The 21,301-nt window shown below is 36.3% G+C and overlaps 1 protein-coding gene across 9 annotated transcripts in view; it reads right to left on the reverse strand.

The window, feature by feature from the left end:
- The window catches only part of LARP4 (La ribonucleoprotein 4), a 210,619-nt gene that overhangs the window by 34,861 nt on the left and 154,457 nt on the right, over positions 1-21,301 (reverse strand). For all 9 annotated transcript variants that reach the window (XM_045073027.1, XM_013050596.2, XM_004781719.3 and 6 more), the window contains 5 exons: positions 19,897-19,972; positions 15,225-15,361; positions 13,039-13,142; positions 10,212-10,322; positions 9,210-9,263 (listed from right to left, as the gene is read on the reverse strand). In XM_045073027.1, coding sequence (XP_044928962.1) covers positions 9,210-9,263; positions 10,212-10,322; positions 13,039-13,142; positions 15,225-15,361; positions 19,897-19,972 — 482 coding nt within the window. The remainder of the gene's footprint in view (positions 1-9,209; positions 9,264-10,211; positions 10,323-13,038; positions 13,143-15,224; positions 15,362-19,896; positions 19,973-21,301) is intronic.

Consider the following 21,301-nt stretch of genomic DNA (forward strand, 5'->3'; position numbering starts at 1 on the left):
TTATTTATTTGACAGAGATCACAAGCAGGTAGAGAGGCAGGCAAAGAGAGAGAGAGGAGGAAGCAGGCTCCCCGCTGAGCAGAGAGCCCGATGCGGGACTCGATCCCAGGACCCTAGATTATGACCTGAGCCGAAGGCAGAGGCCCAACCCTCTGAGCCACCCAGGCGCCCTATTTTTCATTTTTTTATACTGTACCTATAAAGCAGAAATCAATACATAGTAAATTAATTTTTTACCTCATCAAAGAATAAGTTGGAAATAAGTCATGTTAATATGCTTCAAGAAGTGTTTGTTATCTGTTTTTGTTTTATTTTACTTTTAATTCAATATGCTTTATAGATTCAAGGAAAAGAATTACAAACATTCTGTATTAGATAAGGTGACTACATTAATACAACAAATACACAAAAAATTTTAAAGGCTCAAACACACAAAAAATGGTATTTCTCTTACTTAATAATAAATTTGACAAAATAGACAAAGCCTTAGACACTGAAAACTAGAAAGCAATGCTGAGAAACCAAAAGCATAAATAAATGAACACCTATCATATTAGAAGATTAAGTATTACAAAAGGTGGAAATCCTCTCCAAAATCAGTCGATTTAGTCCCAATCAAAATCCCAAAAGGCATGTCTGTAAAAATGACGCACTCATTTGAAAATTTATATGGAAATATTAAGGAACTGGAATATCTAAAGTGATTTTGGAAAGACAAAATGAATTTGAGAACTTAGACATTACTTGATCTTACAACTTTCTTATAAAGCTGCAGTGACCAAGACAGTAGGGAGCTGATTTAAAAATAAACGTTCAGACCAATGGGACGGAACAGGGTCCAGAAATAGACCAAAGCATGTAAGTTCAACAAATAGTCAACAAAGTAACCCAGAGTCTTTTTAAAAGGTAATGTTGGAACAAATGTACATTCATTAAAAAAACAAAAACAAAAACAAAAACAAAACTTTGACTCTTCACAACACACAAAAGAAACCTGAAGTCGTTCTTAAAATCTAAATGTTCGTGCTCGCTTCGGCAGCACATATACTAAAAAAAAATCTAAATGTTCAATATAATCTAAATGTGAAAGTGTAACACCTCTAGAAGAAATCATAAAAGAAACTATTCATGAACCTAGAAGATGTTGATTTCAGATAAAACAAAAATCATGACCCCTAAAAGAAAAGTGAGATAAAAAAAAAAAAGACTTTATTAGGGGCACCTGGGTGGCTCAGTCAGTTCAGTCAGTTAAGTGTTTGCCTTTGGCTCAGGTCATGATCCCAGGGTCCTAGAATCGAGCCCTGCACTGGGTTCCCTGCTCAGCGGGAAGCCTGCTTCTCCCTCTCCCTCTGTCCTTCCCCCGATTGTGCTTGGTCTCTCTCAAGTAAATAAATAAAATCTTAAAAACAGACTTTATTAAAATTAAAAACTTCTAAAAATGTTTTAAAACTTCTGCTCTTGGGGTGCCTGGGTGGCTCAGTGGGTTAAAGCCTCTGCCTTCGGCTCAGGTCGTGATCCCAGGGTCCTGGGATCAAGCCCCGCATCGGGCTCTCTGCTCAGCAGGGAGCCTGCTTCCTCCTCTCTCTCTGTCTGCCTCTCTGCCTACTTGTGATCTCTGTCTGTCAAATAAATAAATAAAATATTAAAAAAAAAAATAAAACTTCTGCTCTTTGGTCAATTCATTTTTAACAAAGGAGGCAAGAATATACAATGGGGAACAGATAGTGTCTTCATTAAATAGTGTTGGGAAAACTACATGCAAAAGCATGACACTGGACCATGTTTTTATACTTTATACAAAAATATACTCAAAATGGATAAAAGACTCAAATGTAAGACCAGAAACCATAAACTCCTAGAGGAAAACAAAGGCAATAAGCTCTTTAAATGTTTCTTTTTTTTTTTTTTAAAGATTTTATTTATTTATTTGACAGAGATCACAAGCAGGCAGAGAGGCAGGCAGAGAGAGGAGGAAGCAGGCTCCCTGCTGAGCAGAGGCCAACGGGGGACTCGATCCTAGGACTCTGAGATCATGACCTGAGCCGAAGGCAGAGGCTTAACCCTCTGAGCCACCCAGGCACCCACAAAGGCAATAAGCTCTTTAACATCAGTATTAGCTATGTTTTTTTGGATGTGTCTCCTTAGGGAGGGGAAACAAAAGCAAAAATAAACAAATGGGACTATATCAAACAACAAAATTTTGCACAGTAAAGGAAACCATCAACCAAATGGAGAGGGAACCTACTGAATGGGAGAAGAAATCTGCAAATGATTAAAAAAAAAAAAGGGATTAATACCCAAAACATATAAGTAGCTCACAAAACTCAGTATCAAGAAAACCAAAACAATTCAAATTAAAACACGGGCAGAGGACCTGAAGAGACATTTCTCCAAAGAAGACATAGAGATGGCCAAAAGACACATGAAAAGATACTCCATACCACTAACCAGCAGGGAAATGCAAATCAAAATCACAATGAAGTATCTCCTCACACTTGTCACAAGGCTATATTTAAAAGCAAAAACACAAACAAGAAATAACAAATGTTGGTGAGGATATGGGAAAAAGGGTACCCCCTGTGCACTTTTGGTGGGAATGCAAAATGATGCAGCACTATGGAAAAAAGTAAGGTTAAGCAGGACACCTGGGTGGCTCAGTTAATTAAGTATCACTTTCAGCTTAGTTCATGATCCCATGGCTAGGATCAAGTCCCGCATCGGGTTCTTTGCTCAGTGGAGAGCCTGGTTCTCCCTCTGCTTGCCACTCCCCTGCTTGTGTTCTGTCTCTGACAAATAAATATATAAAATCTGTATGAAGTATGAAGGTTTCTCAAAAAACTAAAAATACATCTACCATATGATCTAGCAATTCCACTTCTGAGTACTTACTCAAAGAAAACAAAAATGTGGCGCGCCTGGGTGGCTCAGCGGGTTAAAGCCTCTGCCTTCAGCCCAGGTCATGATCCCAGGACCCTGGGATCGAGCCCCGCATCGGGCTCTCTGCTCAGTGCAGAGCCTGCTTCTCTCTCTCTCTCTCTGCCTGCCTCTCTGCTACTTGTGTTCTCTGTCAAATAAATAAATAAAATCTTTAAAAAAAAAAAAAAGAAAAGCAAAAATGCTAACTTGATAAAACACACACATTTCTATGTCCACTGTAGCCTTACTTAGACTGACAAGAAATGAAAACAACCTAAGTGTCCTTGAACAGATGAATGGATAAAGATAATGTGGTGTGTGCACACACACACACACACACACACACACACACACACACACGAATATCAGCTATAAAAAAAGAAAGAAATCTGGTCATTTGCCACAACATCAATATTATGCTAAATGAAATAAGTCAGACAGGGAAAAACAAATACTGGTTGATTTCACTTATATGTGGAATCTAAAAAATAATACAAATAAAACAGAAACAAACTCATGTGTTCAGAGAAAAATCTGGTGGTTGCTGGTGGGGACTGATGGGGGGACAGAGTGGAAGGATGGATGAAATAGTGGAAAATTAAAAGGTTCAAATTTCCAGTTATAAACTAAGTCATAGGGATGTAATGTATACACAGGGAATATAGTTAATAATAATGTAACAACTTTGTATGGTGACAGATGGTAGCTAGATTTATGATGGTATTCACTTCCTATGTATATAAATTTTGAATGACTATGTAGGACACCTGAAACATAATACTGTACACATCATCTACATTTCTACCAAAACAACAGTAACAAAAACCTCTAAAACTTCTGCTCTTCAAATATGCACTGTGAAGAAAACAAGAAGGCAAACCACAGGCTAGGGAAAATAGATGTGGAATACCACACACACATACCTAAAAAAGAACTTATATACAGAATATATAAAGAACTCTTATAATTCAATAATAAGCCCAACAATCAAAAAATTTTTAATAGAAAAAAGATTCAAAAAGTGACTAGATAATCAAACTAAGTACATTCCTACTATTTGGCAATAAAAAAGTATGTATTACCAACCCATGCAACAATATGGTTCACTAAAATAATGGTGAGTGAACGAAGTCCCGCACAAAAGAGAATATACTGTATGGTTTCATTCATATGAAAACTCCAGAAAAGACAAACTACAGCTGTAGAAAGCAGATTAGTGATTGCCTAGATTGGCAGTTGGGGATGGTGGGAGAGACTGACTGAGAAAAAAACCCCAATGCATAACATTCCCAACACTAATAAAAATTTATTTATTTATTTTTTTTTTTTTTTAAAGATTTTATTTATTTATTTGACAGAGAGAAATCACAAGTAGATGGAGAGGCAGGCAGAGAGAGAGAGGGAAGCAGGCTCTCTGCTGAGCAGAGAGCCCGATGCGGGACTCGATCCCAGGACTCTGAGATCATGACCCGAGCCGAAGGCAGCGGCTTAACCCACTGAGCCACCCAGGCGCCCTAAAAATTTATTTTTAAAACAAATTTATCTTGGGGTGCCTGGGTGGCTCAGTGCGTTAAGCCTCTACCTTTAGCTCAAGTCATGATCTCAGGGTGCTGGGAATGAGCCCTGTGTGGGGCTCTCTGCTCAGCCAGAAGCCAGCTTCCTCCTCTCTCTCTGCCTGCCTCTGCCTACTTGTGATCTGTCTGTCCAATAAATAAACAAAAACAAAAACAACAAAGATTTATCTTGGGATGCCTGGGTGGCTCAATTGGTTAAGCCTCTGCCTTCGGCTCAGGTCATGATTCTAGGGTCCTGGGATTGAGTCCCACATTGGGCTCCTTGCTCAGCAGGGGGCCTGCTTCTCTGCCTCTGCCTGCTACTCTGCCTGCTTGTGCACGTTTTCTCTCTGGCAAATAAATAAATAAAATCTTAAATATATATATATCTTATTGTATGCAAATTATACTTCAGTAAAGTTGATTAAAAAACAAACTAGGAGCACCGGGGTGGCTCAGTGGGTTAAGCCTCTGCCTTTGGCTCAGGTCATGATCTCAGGGTCCTGGGATCGAGCCCCGCATCAGGCTCTCTGCTTCGCAGGGAGCCTGCTTCCCTCTCTCTCTCTGCCTGAAAACCAACAAACAAACTAACTAAAATAACTTTTTCCGGAGAGGACCTGAGCTAAACTAGACTCAAAATCCAAAGGCACAGAGAAAAAGATTCATCAATCTTTTAACCCTGCTACAAAAAATAAATTTCCACAGAAGTACTAACAACACAGTAACAGTCATATCTGATAAGACTAATCTCCTCTAAAAACTTTTGTAATCACAAATCATTAAGAAAATCTTAATAGAAAAACAGCCAGAAACATAAGTAGAAAAATCAATAAATAAATAAAAAATACTACTATGAATTAAGTTAGTTCCATCTATTAAGTAAAGGCATCATATACTCTTTAACATAGCAATTTCATTTCTAGGAATTTACCCTAAAATTATATTTGCATATATAGACAAAAAAGGTTAAAAAAAATGGCAGAATTGTGTCTAGGGGTAATACTCAGGATGTTTAGCTCTCAACGAAAAATTATAAAACACACGGAAAAATAGAGAAATATGGCCCATTCACAGGAAAAAAAGAATTTGATAGAAACCATCCTAAGTAAGCCCAGACATTGGAATTACTGGTCAAAGACTTAAATCAACTATCTTAAAAGTGATTAATGAGCTAATGCAAACCATGGACACACCTAAGGGTGTGGAAAAAGACATATGAATAAAATAATGTAAAGGATATTTGCAGGCCTATCCTACAAAAAATGCTAATGAGTAATTCAGGGTGAAATAAAGATACCAGAGAGTAACTCAATACCTTAAGAAGAATTAAGGAACACTGGTAAGGATAATTACATAGGTAAACACAAAAGAAAATATTATACTTTTGGTATGTAACTCCTCTTTTTTCTTATCAGGTTTAAGAGAGAAATGAATAGAATAGAGAAGTATAGAAGCAAAGTATTTGTATATTATTAGTACTAAACTGGTATTATTCACATGAGATTGTTATAAATTTAATTTTAACCAAGAGAACCCCCCTCACACACAAACTTTAAAAATATATAGGACAGGAAAGAAGGAAATCAAAATTAGAAATAAAAGGGACGCCTGGGTGGCTCAGCTGGTTAAGCAGCTGCCTTTGGCTCACGTCATGATCCCAGCATCCTGGGATCGAGTCCCACATCGGGCTCCTTGCTCAGCAGGGAGCCTACTTCTCCCTCAGCCTCTGCCTGCCATTCTGTCTGCCTGTGTTCGCTCTCTCTCCCTCTCTCTCTGAAGAATAAATAAAATCTTAAAAAAAAAAAAATTAGAAATAAAAGAGGCAGTAACAGGGCGCTTGGGTGGCTCAGTGGGTTAAGCCGCTGCCTTCGGCTCAGGTCATGATCTCAGGGTCCTGGGATCGAGTCCCGCGTTGGGCTCTCTGCTCAGCAGAGAGCCTGCTTCCCTATTTCTCTCTCTCTGCCTGCCTCTCCATCTACTTGTAATTTCTCTCTGTCAAATTAATAAATAAAATCTTAAAAAAAAAAAAAGGCAGTAACAGAAAAAATTCGCAGGGTGGGGGCACCTGGACAACACAGTCCATTTAGCATCTGCCTTCAGCTCAGGTCACGATCTCGGGGTCCTGGGATCCAGCCTGGCTTAGCAGGGAGTCTGCTTCTCCCTCTCCCTCTGACTCCCCTCCCCCTGCTTGTATTTTCTTTCTGTCATATAAATAAAATCTTAAAAAAAATAAATTAAAATCTTTTTTAAAAAAACGGAAGAAAAAATACCTTTACAATACTGTACTATATTTATTGAAAACGTCTGCATATAAGTAGGTCCATGCTATTCAAACCTGTGTTGTTGAAAGGGTCAACTGTACAGCCATCTTAAATGTATTTTGTTTTGTTTTGTTTTTTTAAAGATTTTATTTATTTGACAGAGATCATAAGCAGGCAGAGAGGCAGCCAGAGAGAGAGAGGAAGGGAAGCAGGCTCTCTGATGACCAGAGAGCCCGATGTGGGACTCGATCCCAGGACCCTGGGATCATGACCTGGGCCGAAGGCAGAGGCTTTAACCCACTGAGCCACCCAGGCACCCCTTAGATGTATTTTGGTTACTATTTATTTGGAACATCCTTTTCCATCCTGTGACTTTCAGTATCTCTGAATTTAAAATGAATCTGTTATAGACAGCATATAGATGGATCTTATTTTTTTAATTCAAACTGCCAGTCTCTGCCTTTTTAAAAAAATTTTTATTTGACAGAGAGAGAGAGAGATCACAAGTAGGCAGAGAGGCAGGCAGGGAGAGGGGGAAGCAGCTCCCCACTGAGCAGAGAGCTCCATGCAGGGTTCTATCCCAGGACCCTGGGATCATGACCTGAGCTGAAGGCAGAGAGAAAGAGAGAGAGAGAGAGAACAAGACAGTGAGCACAAGCAGGGAGAACAGCAGGCAGAAGCAGGTTCCCTGCTGAGCAAGGAGCACGATGTGGGATTTGATCCCAGGACCTTGGGATCATGACCTGAGCAGAAAGCAGAAGCTTAACCCACTGAGCCACCTAGGCGTCCCAGTCTCTGCCTTTTATTTATTTTTAAAAAATATCTATTTATTTATTTATTTATTTATTTATTGGACAGACAGAGATCACAAGTAGGCAGAGAGGCAGGCAGAGAGAGAGGAGGAAGCAGGCTCCCCGCTGAGCAGAGAGCCCGATGCAGGGCTTGATTCCAGGACCCTGAGATCATGACCTGAGCTGAAGGCAGAGGCTTTAACCCACTGAGCCAACCAGGTGCCCCAAATAAATAAATCAAAAAAATAAAAAAATAAAAAAAAATAAAAGACAAGACGAGACTGATAGAATAGAGAACCTAAAGCAAATCTGATAGATGCAACATCATACACAAGTTGTAAAAGCACAGACCATTCAACCAATTGTTTGGTGTTGAGACAACTGCCTTTACATATATGGAAAAAAATAGATTCCTATCAGATCCTGTATATCAAATTAATTCCAAATGTATCAAAGACCCAAATCTGACATATAAAATTTTAAAGCTACCAGAAGACCTAGAAGATCTTTATAGCCTCAAGTAGGGGAGGGAGATAATAGGAAGCAGAGGAAATAGATTGACAAATGGCAGGTATCTTCATCTCTAAAGTAGAAAGTAATAATACCACCTATCACACATCAATAATGAGGTTTAAATATGTCCAGTCCTTAGAACAATGCCTGATATACATTCTCCTAATAAATGTAAGCCTCTCTCATCTTGGTTCTTTCAGTTACTAGTTGTGTGAAATTGGGTAGGTAACTTTCATTACCACAAGATGGAGAACAAGAGTAACCACCATATGAAGTTCTTGTAAGAATTAAATGACTCTATACAAATAAAGTGTTTAGAACAGAAACTGATACATGTTAAGAGCTCAAGAGACCAAGAATACTAAAATACATTCACAAATACATCATCACTGCATTACAAATGGAATAAGTAGCATGTAAAAGCAAGCCCAAGTACCAAATTAAGTGAATGCTTGGGATTCTATTTTATGCATTTATTATTTTTTTAAAGTATCTTGGAATCCAATGTGGCGCCTGAACTCATGACCTGATATCAAGAGCTGAGCTAAAATCAAGAGTTGGATGCTTAAACAACTGAGCCACCAGGTGCCCTATGACTCTGTTTTAGATGGTAGCAACGGGAGAATGAAAAAGTGGGGGGAAAGCTAAAGGCATAACAGTTAAAAGGTACTCTGACCGTTCAAGCCTAAACAAAGCAGTAATAATTGAAACAAGTTATAAAGGTAGATTCCACGGGATCTGAGAAAAGAGAAGACCTGTAAAGACAGTGAGCAAGTGTCATCAATAATTTCTAGATTCCCAAACAGATGAACATCAGTGTGGTGATGCAATTAATTTTGAGATGAGAGTGACAATATTGAGAACATTTTCCACCTTTTTTACTAAAAAATTATCCCTAATCCTCATTTTAATTATCTTAAAAGTTATCAATCAGCATCTAACTAAAACTTCATGCTTTCTAAAGGAAGGCCTTTGGAAATAACTGTTACCCTAACAGCTAATTTTCTAGCACATCATATAAAATTTCTTTAAAATCATTGCAGGGAAAAAAAAAAATCATTGCAGGTTTTATTATTATCCATTATTATGCATATGTGTTTTAAATTCTCAAACAGACAAGCAACAAAAATTTTCTGGCTTCACACTAGGCTCTATACTTACAAACATTTTCTTACCATGATTGGCTTGCCCTGAAATGTTTTAACTTCTTCTCTTAAATATTTAAAAGCCTGTTAACGAAGCAGAAAGGAACTTTTATTAGCATTCAAACATTTCATTAACGCCATCTTTACTCTATCAAAAGTTTGGTATTAGCAATCATCTCCAAACTAAACAATAAAAAATTCTGAAGTCAATTCCATTATGCAGGTGATAAGGAATGAGAAAGTAAAAACACCCCAGCATAAGTTCACATTTACTGTAGATTAGCTACTATGGATTAATGCAGGAAAAGATGCACAAAAGTCAAAACAGACCCAAAATTTCACAACATATAATGGTTCAATCAGACAGTTTTCTAAGATGAATAATTAAAAAAAAAAAAAATCAGAGGGGCACCTCGCTGGCTCAGTTGGTGGAGTATGCAATTCTTGATCTTGGGGTCATGATTTCGAGCCCTACACTGGGGGTAGAGTTTACTTTAAAAATCAATCAATCAATTAGTGAGTGGTTTTAAAATGCTATTAGATATATTTTTGGTTTTCTTTTGTTTCAAGGGATTATTACTCTTTAATTGGACATGACAATAAAGTAAAATCATTAATGTCAAAATTCCAAGAATCAGAAAGGAAGTTACGTATTTATTGTGGGCCTAGTATGTACGTACTAGAAATTCCAACTACTGAGTACATGGTTCCCAATCTTTAAATTAATTTTAAAATTGTTTTAATTTTTTTACTGATAGGAAATAAACTTCTTAAATCAAAACTGAAAAAGCTTGGGGGTGCCTGGATGGCTCAGGGGGTTAAAGCCTCTACCTTCGGCTCAGGTCATGATCCCAGGGTCCTAAATAAATAAAATCTTAAAAAAAAAAGAAGCAGCAGCAGCACAACCAAAAAGGTGAACAAGGTGCTCAATAGTCTTTACAAATACTGCCGTGAGCACATATTTTCTCAGTTAAAATATACTACTACTTTAACCACCAGGACTTCAAATCAGAAGAAAAGTTTTCTTCTCACCTGTTGTGCATCTGTGTCTGACTGGAAAGTGATATACCAGTTGCTATTGTGTGCAAACTCACAGCTTATCACCTTTGGGCAGTTTTCATTCTTGAACAAAGCTTTAACTTCCTACGAAAGAAAAACTTTAGTGTAAATTTTATATATGATTTAGAAATAGAATCTTATTTTAGTATCAGCAAAACTGAAGCATTTCATCACACTCTTAGTGGCAAGCTAAATTTTCCTTAACAGTAAAATCTTTCTAGACCTGCCATTATCCAAAAAATGAAAAGTATGTCCTCCATTAACATTTTCTAGTGCTTAGTATTTATTTGGATGCATTCTCATTCAATCCAGATGCTCTGTCTATACCAGAGTTACAGACACGAACTCTGTGCAAAAGTATCTTCCCTTCTCCATAACTGAAACTGAAATTCAATAACTGAAAACTATAACAAATATATGCATTTAAAAAAAATAGATTACCAAAACTTAGAATTGTGTTTAACACAGTTTAACAGCTTGAAGGAAGTTTATAAAAAGAAAAGAAAGAAAACAACTGGAAGTCAACATTAGTATCTCTAAATGGTTACAGAGAGAAAGAAAACATCTACTGAAATCCCATGCAGGATAAGACATAGATTTAACCTGAAAACAATCCTGTTTTAAAGATCTTATCATACCAACTTTACAGGTGAGGAAATGGTAGCTCAAACTGTTTAACCTACTCACACTATCACAAACAAGAACTCAAACCCAGATTTGTATGCCTCCGAACTCCATTTTGTTTAATACCTATTTGAGTTCAATGAGAAATTCACTAGTAACTAATAATTCCCAAACGTAAAGAATCTTACTAGGCTAAAATGCCCATAAAATACCAAAATATCACAAGGTGTCCATTTTCAATGTTCACAATGTTCACAATTAAGTCTAACCTGTATTCTAACTCCTTCAAATTTTTACTACACTGAATTAAAAATAACATCTCTATTTATGATGAAATTTGCTTGGGTCAAATACTACTCGAAATAAGTAGTGTACAACCAGCTGAGTTTTGTGATATTAGTGAAAGTGGTGAAATATCACCAAGTTCAGTTAATAAAATCTCATCCAGTTCAGAATTACATTTCTATAGAACTATCTGTGGAACTGTTAGACTGCCATCCACTGATCTCTACCTTCCAAAAATCCATAGATATTCTCTAAATATTTCTAATTCTCTGTGAAATGAACTGACTTATTTATTTAGATCTTTTTATTTTTCGCCATTATTATTCTTTAGTAAGAGTTGTATATGTTTACAGATTAACTTTCCCCAAGTATAAAAAAGAAGTCTGGATCTAAAGTAATTTGTTCTACCTGATAGTAATCTTTCATCACCACCCCAAATCTCTCATTTTAATGTGCATTTCAGGGACTACTGCCTAGGCTCTCTCTAGCTACCTTAGTCATCTACACTTCCTTTACTTTTTTTTTTTTTTAATGAACAGTATGTTGCTGCCTTGTTCATTTTCATTTATTGCTCTTCATGTGTGTGACCTGTTTATGTATTCAGAATATAAATTACAATAACTATAAAAATGATAGTACTGGCTAATCTTAGATCTGTTTTACATGCCAAGTACTGCTCTAAGTTTTTTATATACTAATTCACTTATATCTCACAATTTTATGAGTTACTTATTACTACTATCCCATTTAATAGATGGAAAAAAATCAAAGCAAAAGAGGTTAAGTAACTAATGCAAGGTCATAGAGTTATCAAGTAAAAAGCTGGAATTTAAATCCAGGCAGCGTGGCTCTAGAGTTCAGGCTCATATATTCTACACTGTTTCTTAATAATGCAAATATTCTTCCCATTTTGCAATTTTCCTTTCGATTTGTTACTTTTGACATATAGTTCATAATTTTAAATAAAACATCTATCTTGTGACAGTTTCTTTTCTAATTTCTCTCACTGTTTCTAAGTTTAGGAAATCTTCATTCTGGAGAGTTAATACTGAATGAATCTGGGCAATAAGATTAACTACTAATATGCCAAGTTTGTTAGTTGGCAAGTTAAATGACTAACCAATTACCACATATCAGCTACTAATCAGTCTTCTCCATCTTTAACTTATTATCATGAATATGCCAACTTAGTGTGAAGTCCTATGGTTTACTGGTTAAGAAACATGGGCTTTGGAATCACAGAGAGCGAGTTCAAATCAGATTGTCATTCAAACAGGTCATGTGACCTTAATCAAGTTATTTAACTATACTAAGGCTCAGTTACTTTATTTGTAAAACAGAGATAACAAAACCTTAGGCTTTATATTACCATAAAGTACATGGCACAATACCTGGTAGAATCTAATTACTGAATAAATGTTATCATAAATTCATTACTAAATCAAAGAGTCTATTTCAGGATTATATTGTTCCACTCAAATGTTATTTTATTCCTGTATCTGTACCACACCACATTTATGACCACAACTCTGCTTTATATTTGCCAGCTAACAGAATTAAGCCTTGACTCTTGTATTTTTTTTTTCTTCATTCCTAAGTGTATTCTTTCAGGTGAATCCTCAAGTTCCCAAAAGAGCCTATTTATATTTTAATTGCCAGTCAAATGAACAAACTGAGAATCAGTAACACGGCAATACTCAGTCTACCATTCTAAGAACATGGAATTATTATCTTCCTTCTCCCTTTCTGCCATTCTTCCAGTGCTTCAGAATTTACAAAACAAAATATATCCCATTCACATAATTGATATGAGGGCACTGACTTACACTTCGTTTATCTTTGATTTAAACAGTTAAAGAACACTTAACTTTAACAATCCTTAATAATTTACCTCAATAGGTGTTGTTTCAGGAATCTCTCTAAGAATCACAATACAACGCTTATGACTTGGTCTCACTTTCTCGCCCTTTTCATCAACTTGTACCATAGGAGAAGCTGAAATTTAAAAAAGTGTTTCATTCAAAAGTGACAAGGTGAGATTTTAATATTACCATTAAAAACTATTCATTTCTATTTCCAAGTGAATAAATTAGCAGAGATTGATATCCTCAATAAATTAAATTGCAGAACCAAAGATTACAGTTATAACAAAATATTTTGAAATTAATATACAAGAAACACTGTCAAATGTTATTATTTGAACAAATATATAGAGCACCTACTTTGTGTCTTGGCACTGAAAAACTCTTCAGGAGTATATAATACGTAACTAACAAGGTAAAATTACCCTGTGTACAATTACTGAATTCTGGATTTCTGGAGATAAGAAGTGTATTAATCAGTGTATTTGCATTCCACTCTTGTAACTGGACTATAGTACTGCATTCTGACATACAAAGAAATTGTTCTTAAAATTCAAGTCTAAGAGGCACTTAAAACCAAGAATTGAACTCAAATGATTATAGCTTTCCTTTGATTTTAACAATTTATTCTTAAAGACTATTACAGACACTGAGAAGCCATCCTTGAGATGCTGATTTTGAGGAAATATCTAATGAAGATAGTATTATCTAACCAAAACTTTTATTTCTAGTCCCTTCAGAGATAATATGCCACATCTCTCTGAAGAAGTAAGTAGTGAGAATAAAAGGAACAGGGAAGAAGAGCTGGGTTTAGGTACTAGGTTCTAGCCCTCAGAGGTAGAGGATTCTGCTAGTCTCTTGGCTGATTTTTTTCTGATGCCAAGACTGGGGTTTTTTTAAGAAACCATTACACACAAAGAGATTTCATGAATTTTTTTTAGCCCTCTGAGAATGAAAATCTTCTACTCTCATAAAAGCCTATTATGAGACTTGTTTAAATGCTTTTAAAAATGTTTAAAAGTTAAATATTTTCAACAACATATTTCATATAAAAGTGAAGATCTGCCTTTATTCGATCAAATGGTTAAAACTTTGGTAAGGTTTGGGTGCCTGGGTGGCTTACTGAGTTGAGTATCTGCCCTTGGCTCAGGTCATGATTTCAGGGTCCTGGGATTGAGTCCCACATCGGGCTCTCTGCTCAGCAGGAAGCCTGCTTCCTCCTCTCTCTCTGCCTCTCTGCCTACTTGTGATCTCTATCTATCAAATAAATAAATAGGGCGCCTGGGTGGCTCAGTGGGTTAAGCCGCTGCCTTCAGCTCAGGTCATGATCTCAGAGTCCTGTGATCGAGTCCCGCGTCAGGCTCTCTGCTCGGCAGGGAGCCTGCTTCCTCCTCTCTCTCTCTCTGCCTGCCTCTCTGCCTACTTGTGATCTCTCTCTGTCAAATGAATAAATAAAATCTTAAAAAAATAAAATAAAATAAATAAATAAATAAATAAAATCTTAAAAAAAAAAAAAAAAACAACCAACTTTGGCAAGGTTCTGCAAAGAAAGGTTAGCAAGAAATCCTGATACAAGACACAAACACCATTAAAAATGCTTAAAACCTCAAATTCTTTACCAAACTTTAGAGCAGTATTTGTCAAACTATAGACTGCAATTCTTTAAATTGTGAAATCAATTTTGAAAAAAGTTAATTCCAAGCATTTAGTATTAATCTGAATAATTAACATTTCAGTTGTGTAGGGATATGTGGTGTGTGTACTGGGCTGTAAGGTAAAATGTAATTCTTACTTGGGTTCACAAGTTTGAAACAATGCTTTAGAAGATGTAGTAATGATACATATAACTTTCTAATAGCCCAGAAAACTGAGATTTAATTGCTTATATTTGAGTAAGTGGGTATCAAGATGAACAACCAAGGTACAGAACTGATACAGAAGCTATATACCAAGTCAGTAAAAATAAAAAGATAAATTATTGGAACAGAATAACAAAAAATAGGGAGTGAACAATTCCCTGCCTAGTGAGCACAGCTTAATGTATAGAATTGTGGAATCACTATGTGGTATACCTGAAAAAATACATTGCATGTCAACTACAACTTAATAAAAATAAATGGCCAATAAAAAAAAATATTCCCTGCTTGACCAGAAATCAAAAGAAAACTTAGCTTTTTGACTTTAAAAAATAAGCTAAAAGGTATGATTTACATACATCTCAACACTTCAAGAATTAGATCAGGGTCTGTGGTCAGCTTTTTAATTTCTTCCATGTTGGCAACTGTCCAAATTGGTACGAACTGATCACTGTCCATTTGAGATATCAGGTAAAGATCCTTTGACAAATTTTCTCTGAAAGGAATAAACAAAAGCAAGAGTCCCATAAAGCAAAGAATTCTCAAAAATCATCTAAAAAGGCCCCTTATTCACTTCTGTCATTAAGTCTGGTTAAACAAAATTTAGCTACTACAAATAAATAACACTGTGAACTATGAAAATACATAGTACATAACAAAGATACTCTAACAACACTCAGAATGTTTCTGAATCACCAAATACATCATGACCAAAAGTTTTGAACAAGAGAACCTTAAGGAATTATACTGATATGGAAATAGGCTTAATAAAATATTACATACAGTGTAGCTCCATCTTATAAACACTTTATCATTGATGTTAGAATATGCATATAGAGAAAATTATAGCTTCCACCAGGAGTTTAACTGTAAAGGATTTAAAATTTCTGAATGTTTGTTATTTTTTAAGTATGTTTGACTTTTTACTTACATTTAATAAATTTAAAACATTTAAAATTAAAAGATTCTTTAAGATACATTTCTAAAAAAGATTTAAACATTTCTATCTTACATATAAAATCTTATGTAACAAACTGAAGTAAAATCATATTCATTTGTCTTATTCACATCAGATCTCTGAAGCAGTCTAGTTATAAATAGTTTCAAGTCTTTGCCTAAAAGCCCCTTTTCTCAGTGACCCTATTTAAAACTGAAACCACCCAAGCAGTCTTGATTCCCCTTCTCTTGCTTATAGGGTTCTAAATTTTTTTTCCATAGCACTTATCACTTAGCACACTTCTAAACTGTTTACTTCATTTAAAAAAAAAAATTTTTGTTTGTTTTGTCTCCCCCAGCCAGAACATAGGTTCCATGAAAAATCTTTGTTGTTCATAATGTATTTCAAGGCCCTAGTGCCTGGCACAGGGTAGGGCCAAAGGTCTCTACACTCAAGTGTTGTTAAAATAAAGTAGCAATTACTTTTTTTAAAAGATTTTATTCATTCACTTGACAGACAGAGGCCACAAGTAGGCAGAGAGGTAGGCAGAGAGAGCGGAGGAAGCAGGCTCCCTGCTGAGCAGAGAGCCTGATGCAGGGCTTGATCCCAGCACCCTGGGATCATGACCTGAGCTGAAGGCAGTGGCTCAACCCCCTGAGCCACCCAGCTGTCCAGCAGCAATTACTTTTTGAAAATTACGATTGTCAACAAGTTGTTTTGGGGGCAAAAAATAGAGAAGATACCAGCAAAGGTTAAACTCACTTTAGCATAAAAGGAGGAACATAGTAATAACACTTTTGCTGTTTATTAGAGAGGGGAGGCGAGGGAGGGGCAAAGGGAGAAGGAGAGACAGAATCTTAGACAGGCTCTATGTCCAAGACCCTAACATGGGTATCACAACCCTGAGATCACAATCTGAGCTGACATCAAGAGCCGGACACTAAACTGACTAAGCCACCCAGGCTTACACAACTAAAAAGTTGTAGCCTGAACCAACTCTGACTTTCAGCATATCTGTTCTTATAAAAACTTGGTGAAACCTTTCTTTTTTTTCTTAAGATTTTATTTGTCTGAAAAAGAGAGCAATCACAAGCACGGAGGAGGAGAGGTAGAGGGAGAAGTAGACTCCCTACTGAGCAGGGAGCCTCACGTGGGACTTGATCCGAGGACCCTAGGATCATGGCCTGAGCCAAATGCAGATGCTTAATGATTGAACCACCCAGGCGTCCCAAACCTTTTTTCAAAAAGTTTTTAACTTCTTTGAGAGAATGTGGGAGAGTGCATGTATACATCATCATACATGAGCAGGGGTAGGGTCAGAGGGAAAGGGAGAGGCAGACTCCATGCTGAGTGTGGAGCCTGATGTGGGGCTCCATCCCATGATGCTGAGGTCAAAACCTGAGCTGAAGTCAGATGCTTCACTGACTGAACCACCCAGGTGCCCCAACCTTGGTCAAACTCTTAAGAAACTTCATCTCATCAGAATATTAAATCAATGTATCAAAAACATATAAAATTAACGGGCATAAGTCACATTTGTGATTTGACTACTCATGACTAACACCTGATAGGTACTGGTAACAATTTTGTGAAGCCACAAGTGTCAATCGCATAACTGGTTTGAACTGTGGTAGATCGTGACAAACCAGTGTTCCTACTGCAACAACTAAAAAAGCCTGGCTAAATTTAAAAAATCACATTTCTGGAGATGAAGGAAAGAAACTACAAGAACAAAATAAAATTCCAGAAAGATGACCTTTCTTTTCTGAGGGGGTCTGCAGATCCGGGACCAGGGACAAACGAGCAGAGTTTTAGGCAGTTGCACAGGACCAGCACTATGAATTGAAAACTAAAGAAGTGGGGTTGCCACACTTAACTAGCTGAGCCACCCAGGCACTAAAGAAGTGGCAGTGGGTTAAGCCTCTGCTTTCGGCTCAGGTCATGATCTCAGGGTCCTGGGATTGAGCCCCACGTCGGGCTCTCTGCTCAGCGGGGAACCTGCTTCCCCCTCTCTGCCTGCCTACTTGTGATCTCTTCTCTATCAAATAAAAAAAATTAATAAAAAATAATTAAAATAAAAAATTGAAAAAAGAAAACTAAAGAAGCTCCTAGCGTACAGGAGATTTACCCCCACATAACATTTCCTGAGCTTTAAGAAGGAAGGTGGGAGACTGGGAACCAGGCTGAAAAGGCAGAGTAACATCTCTGTGGTTTTGTAGAAGTTCCAGTGAAAGGAAGAAACTTGTGTCAAACACAAGAGAGGTCTCCCCCTCCATCTCCCAAGAGATCTGCCAGAATTTGAGGGTTACAGGGGAAGAAACTAAAGAGCTAGTCTCAAACCCCTCAAGAACAGGACTAAATCTCCCTTGGTGTTTCAGGATTGAGGAAACAGAAAACAGACAACTCCTAAATCAAAAAACTAAAGACATCATGCCTAAGGAACAGAGATAAATCAGAAGCAGACTGAGTCTAATTAAAGTGGCTGCTTAGCCCTAACCCAGCTCAATTCCTGACTGGACTGAAACAATCAATCTGCTTCTGCCTATAAGAAAGCTCAAATCTTGTCTAGAGAGAAAAATCTTGTCATTTGCAGCTCTTAACTGCTTTTATATGTAATGTCTAGAATATAATCAAAATCTGTAAGACATGCAAAAAGGCAGGAAATTATGACAGAGAACCAAGAGAAAAAACTCAAATATAAGCAGACATACAAATGATCTAGCAGTAGGCAAAGATTTTTAAATAATTATGACAAGTATATTACAGAAAATGAATTATATTGCAGGAACAAATGACTAACAACAGAAACTTCCACTTTCATCCTTTTATTCTGTACTAGACTACAAAGACTACGAAGGCAAAAAAGGAGGGGAAGAAGGAGGAGCTATTTAGAACAAAGTATCAATTAAAACTGAGTCAAGAGTATATTATGTGTAAAGAAATTAAGAAGTCTAAGGACACCTGGCTGGCTCAGTAGGTAGAACATGGTATTCGTGACTGCAGGGTCATGAGTTCAAGCCCTATGGTGGGCATAGAGTTTACATAAAAAGTAAATAAATTAAAAAAAAAAAAAAAAGACATAAAGAAAAGTCTGATAAAATCCAGGTTTCTAGCTTGAAAAATTTTTGGTTTACCAGTCCTACCTCTCACCACATATAAGAAAAACTGAAGGCATTACCTTTGCATACATATCCAAACTTGTTTATTTGGGTTCCAATTTTAGTATATGTGCTGCCGAAGTGAGCACAAAACTTCTGTTTATTTTGGAAGGGGCAGTTTTACAATACTGAAGTTTTATGACATCTAGACTATAAATATGCCTACATAATTGTTATCAGTAAGAAAGACATCTCAAGGGGTGCCTAGGTGGCTCAGCTGGTTAAGTGTCTGACTCCTGGTTTTGGCTCAAGTCATAATTTCAGCGTCATGAGACTGAGGCCAATTTTAGGCTTGTACTCAGCACAGAGTTGGCTTCAAACTTCCTTCCTCTCTGCCCTTCCCCTTGCCCCATGCACATACTCTCTCTCGAAAATAAATAAAATCTTAAAAAAAAAAAAAAAAAGGAGGGGGGGGGACTCCTGGGTGGCTCAGTCAGTTAAGCACCGGCTGCCTTTGGCTCAGGTCATGATCCCAGGGTCCTGGGATCAAGTCCCACATCAGGCTCCCTGCTCTGCACAGAGCCTGGCTCCTTCCTCTGCCTGCTGCTCCCCCTGCTTGTGCATGTTCTCTAACTCGCACAAATAAATAAATAAAATCTTAAAAAATAAAAAAGGAAAAAGATAACCAATGTTTTGAGAACCCTAAACCTGAATATGTTTATAGGAAAAGTATCCAATAGCCAAAACAAAAGTAATCCAATCCAGTATTTCATTACCTTTCTACTAAGACTAGATCCTTTGCATATCCAATTAGAGACTACATCTTTAAATTTAGTTAGGAAATATAATAAAGAATATACCAAAAAATAAGGAAAGTATTTTACTGAAGGAAATTAAAACCACCATTATTCCATTCTATTTCACAGGTATTTTATATCTACTAACCAAACAATTCAAAAAATGAGAAATCTCAATAAAAAAATATGATTAACATACCGGGAGAAACAGAATTCCAATTGTTTCTTCAGACATTCTTTTAGGTCTTCTGTAGAAATTGCTGAATTACTTTCTCCTGAAGATAGAAAACAGAGGAAAAGCGTTAACAATAAATTACCATAATAGGCAATAAACATTACATATAGTTGTGCTCAGAATATGTCATGAAGTACACACAAATTAAAATTTACAAAACTATTATTTTTAAAGTTCAGCTGAATTCTAACAAAGTCTAACTAATTTTAACCTATCTATTCTTTCTTTAGATAGATTTCAGATCAGTTTAAAATTATTTTATCAAGTAATGAACAAAGCACAATTAATACTAAAGGTACTTGTCTACCTTACTGTAAAACACTACCCTAAAAACTTTTAAAATGTTGTAACTACTTATTCCTTTAATGAAAGCTCAAAGAACAAAAGTAATAGTAATCTAAATAAGAAGGAACTAGCTAAATAAATTGGGATATATGTATCTATATCTATATTCTTGGTACTAAATCTGATGTTAGTCATACTTTAACTTTTATTTCTTAATACTCTTTTCATTCCTTGATTATAGGGCACTCTATCTTCCCAGGAATATTTAAAACACTCAAACATTCAAAGGATTAAAACAACTCTAATGCCCTCTATGCCTTCAATATTTAAACCCAGAACACGAGATTTTTTTTTCAGAACTCAAGCCTAGAAAACCATCACTCTTTAATTAGAAGCTTACACAAAACATTACAGACTCAAAGCATGTAATCTGTCCTCTTCTTAAAAAAAGCATTAGTGATTAAGTAGGCTAATTTCCTTTTAATTCAGGCAACAGAATATATATAAAGATAAGTATTTTGTGCATGATTTTACCTATACCCTGTCTTAGTACTCAAGATTCAAAGTGACAGCAGATATTAGATTAACTACAGTAAAAATAAATATAAGAAGCATTCTATGTATATGCAATCCTTCTAATAAAAAATCCAACCACCCAAATGTGCTACCTAAAAATGAGCAATAACTTCATTTAACTTTTCAATGTCATTACAGGAAACTTATTAAAATAACAACTGGTTGCTACATTACTAAAACCAAATACTAAAACCAACTCTATGTTTAAAGTACCCAGTGGTTAGGTATATTAAGACCACAAGTAGAGAGATGAACTACTACCTTAAATTAGTATATAGAAATACCACCCATGCCACTTCAGAAATCAACTCACAAGCAGACAAAACTTAGAAATCTAGTCTAAGTATTTATAATAAATAAGGAAACTGAGGATAGAGGTTTATGTATGTGACTGAACTCACAGAACTAAGCAGCAATAGAATAGAGCACCCCCTATTACATTTGTTTTCCAAAGAGATCCCTTAAATCAGAAAAATTAAGTTAGGTAGTTGGGGTCTTTGGTCCATTT

The sequence above is a fragment of the Mustela putorius genome, unplaced genomic scaffold, assembly GCF_011764305.1.
Source record: "Mustela putorius furo isolate JIRA1106 unplaced genomic scaffold, ASM1176430v1.1 tig00537227_pilon_pilon_pilon, whole genome shotgun sequence".
In the NCBI taxonomy this organism is placed as follows: domain Eukaryota; kingdom Metazoa; phylum Chordata; class Mammalia; order Carnivora; family Mustelidae; genus Mustela; species Mustela putorius.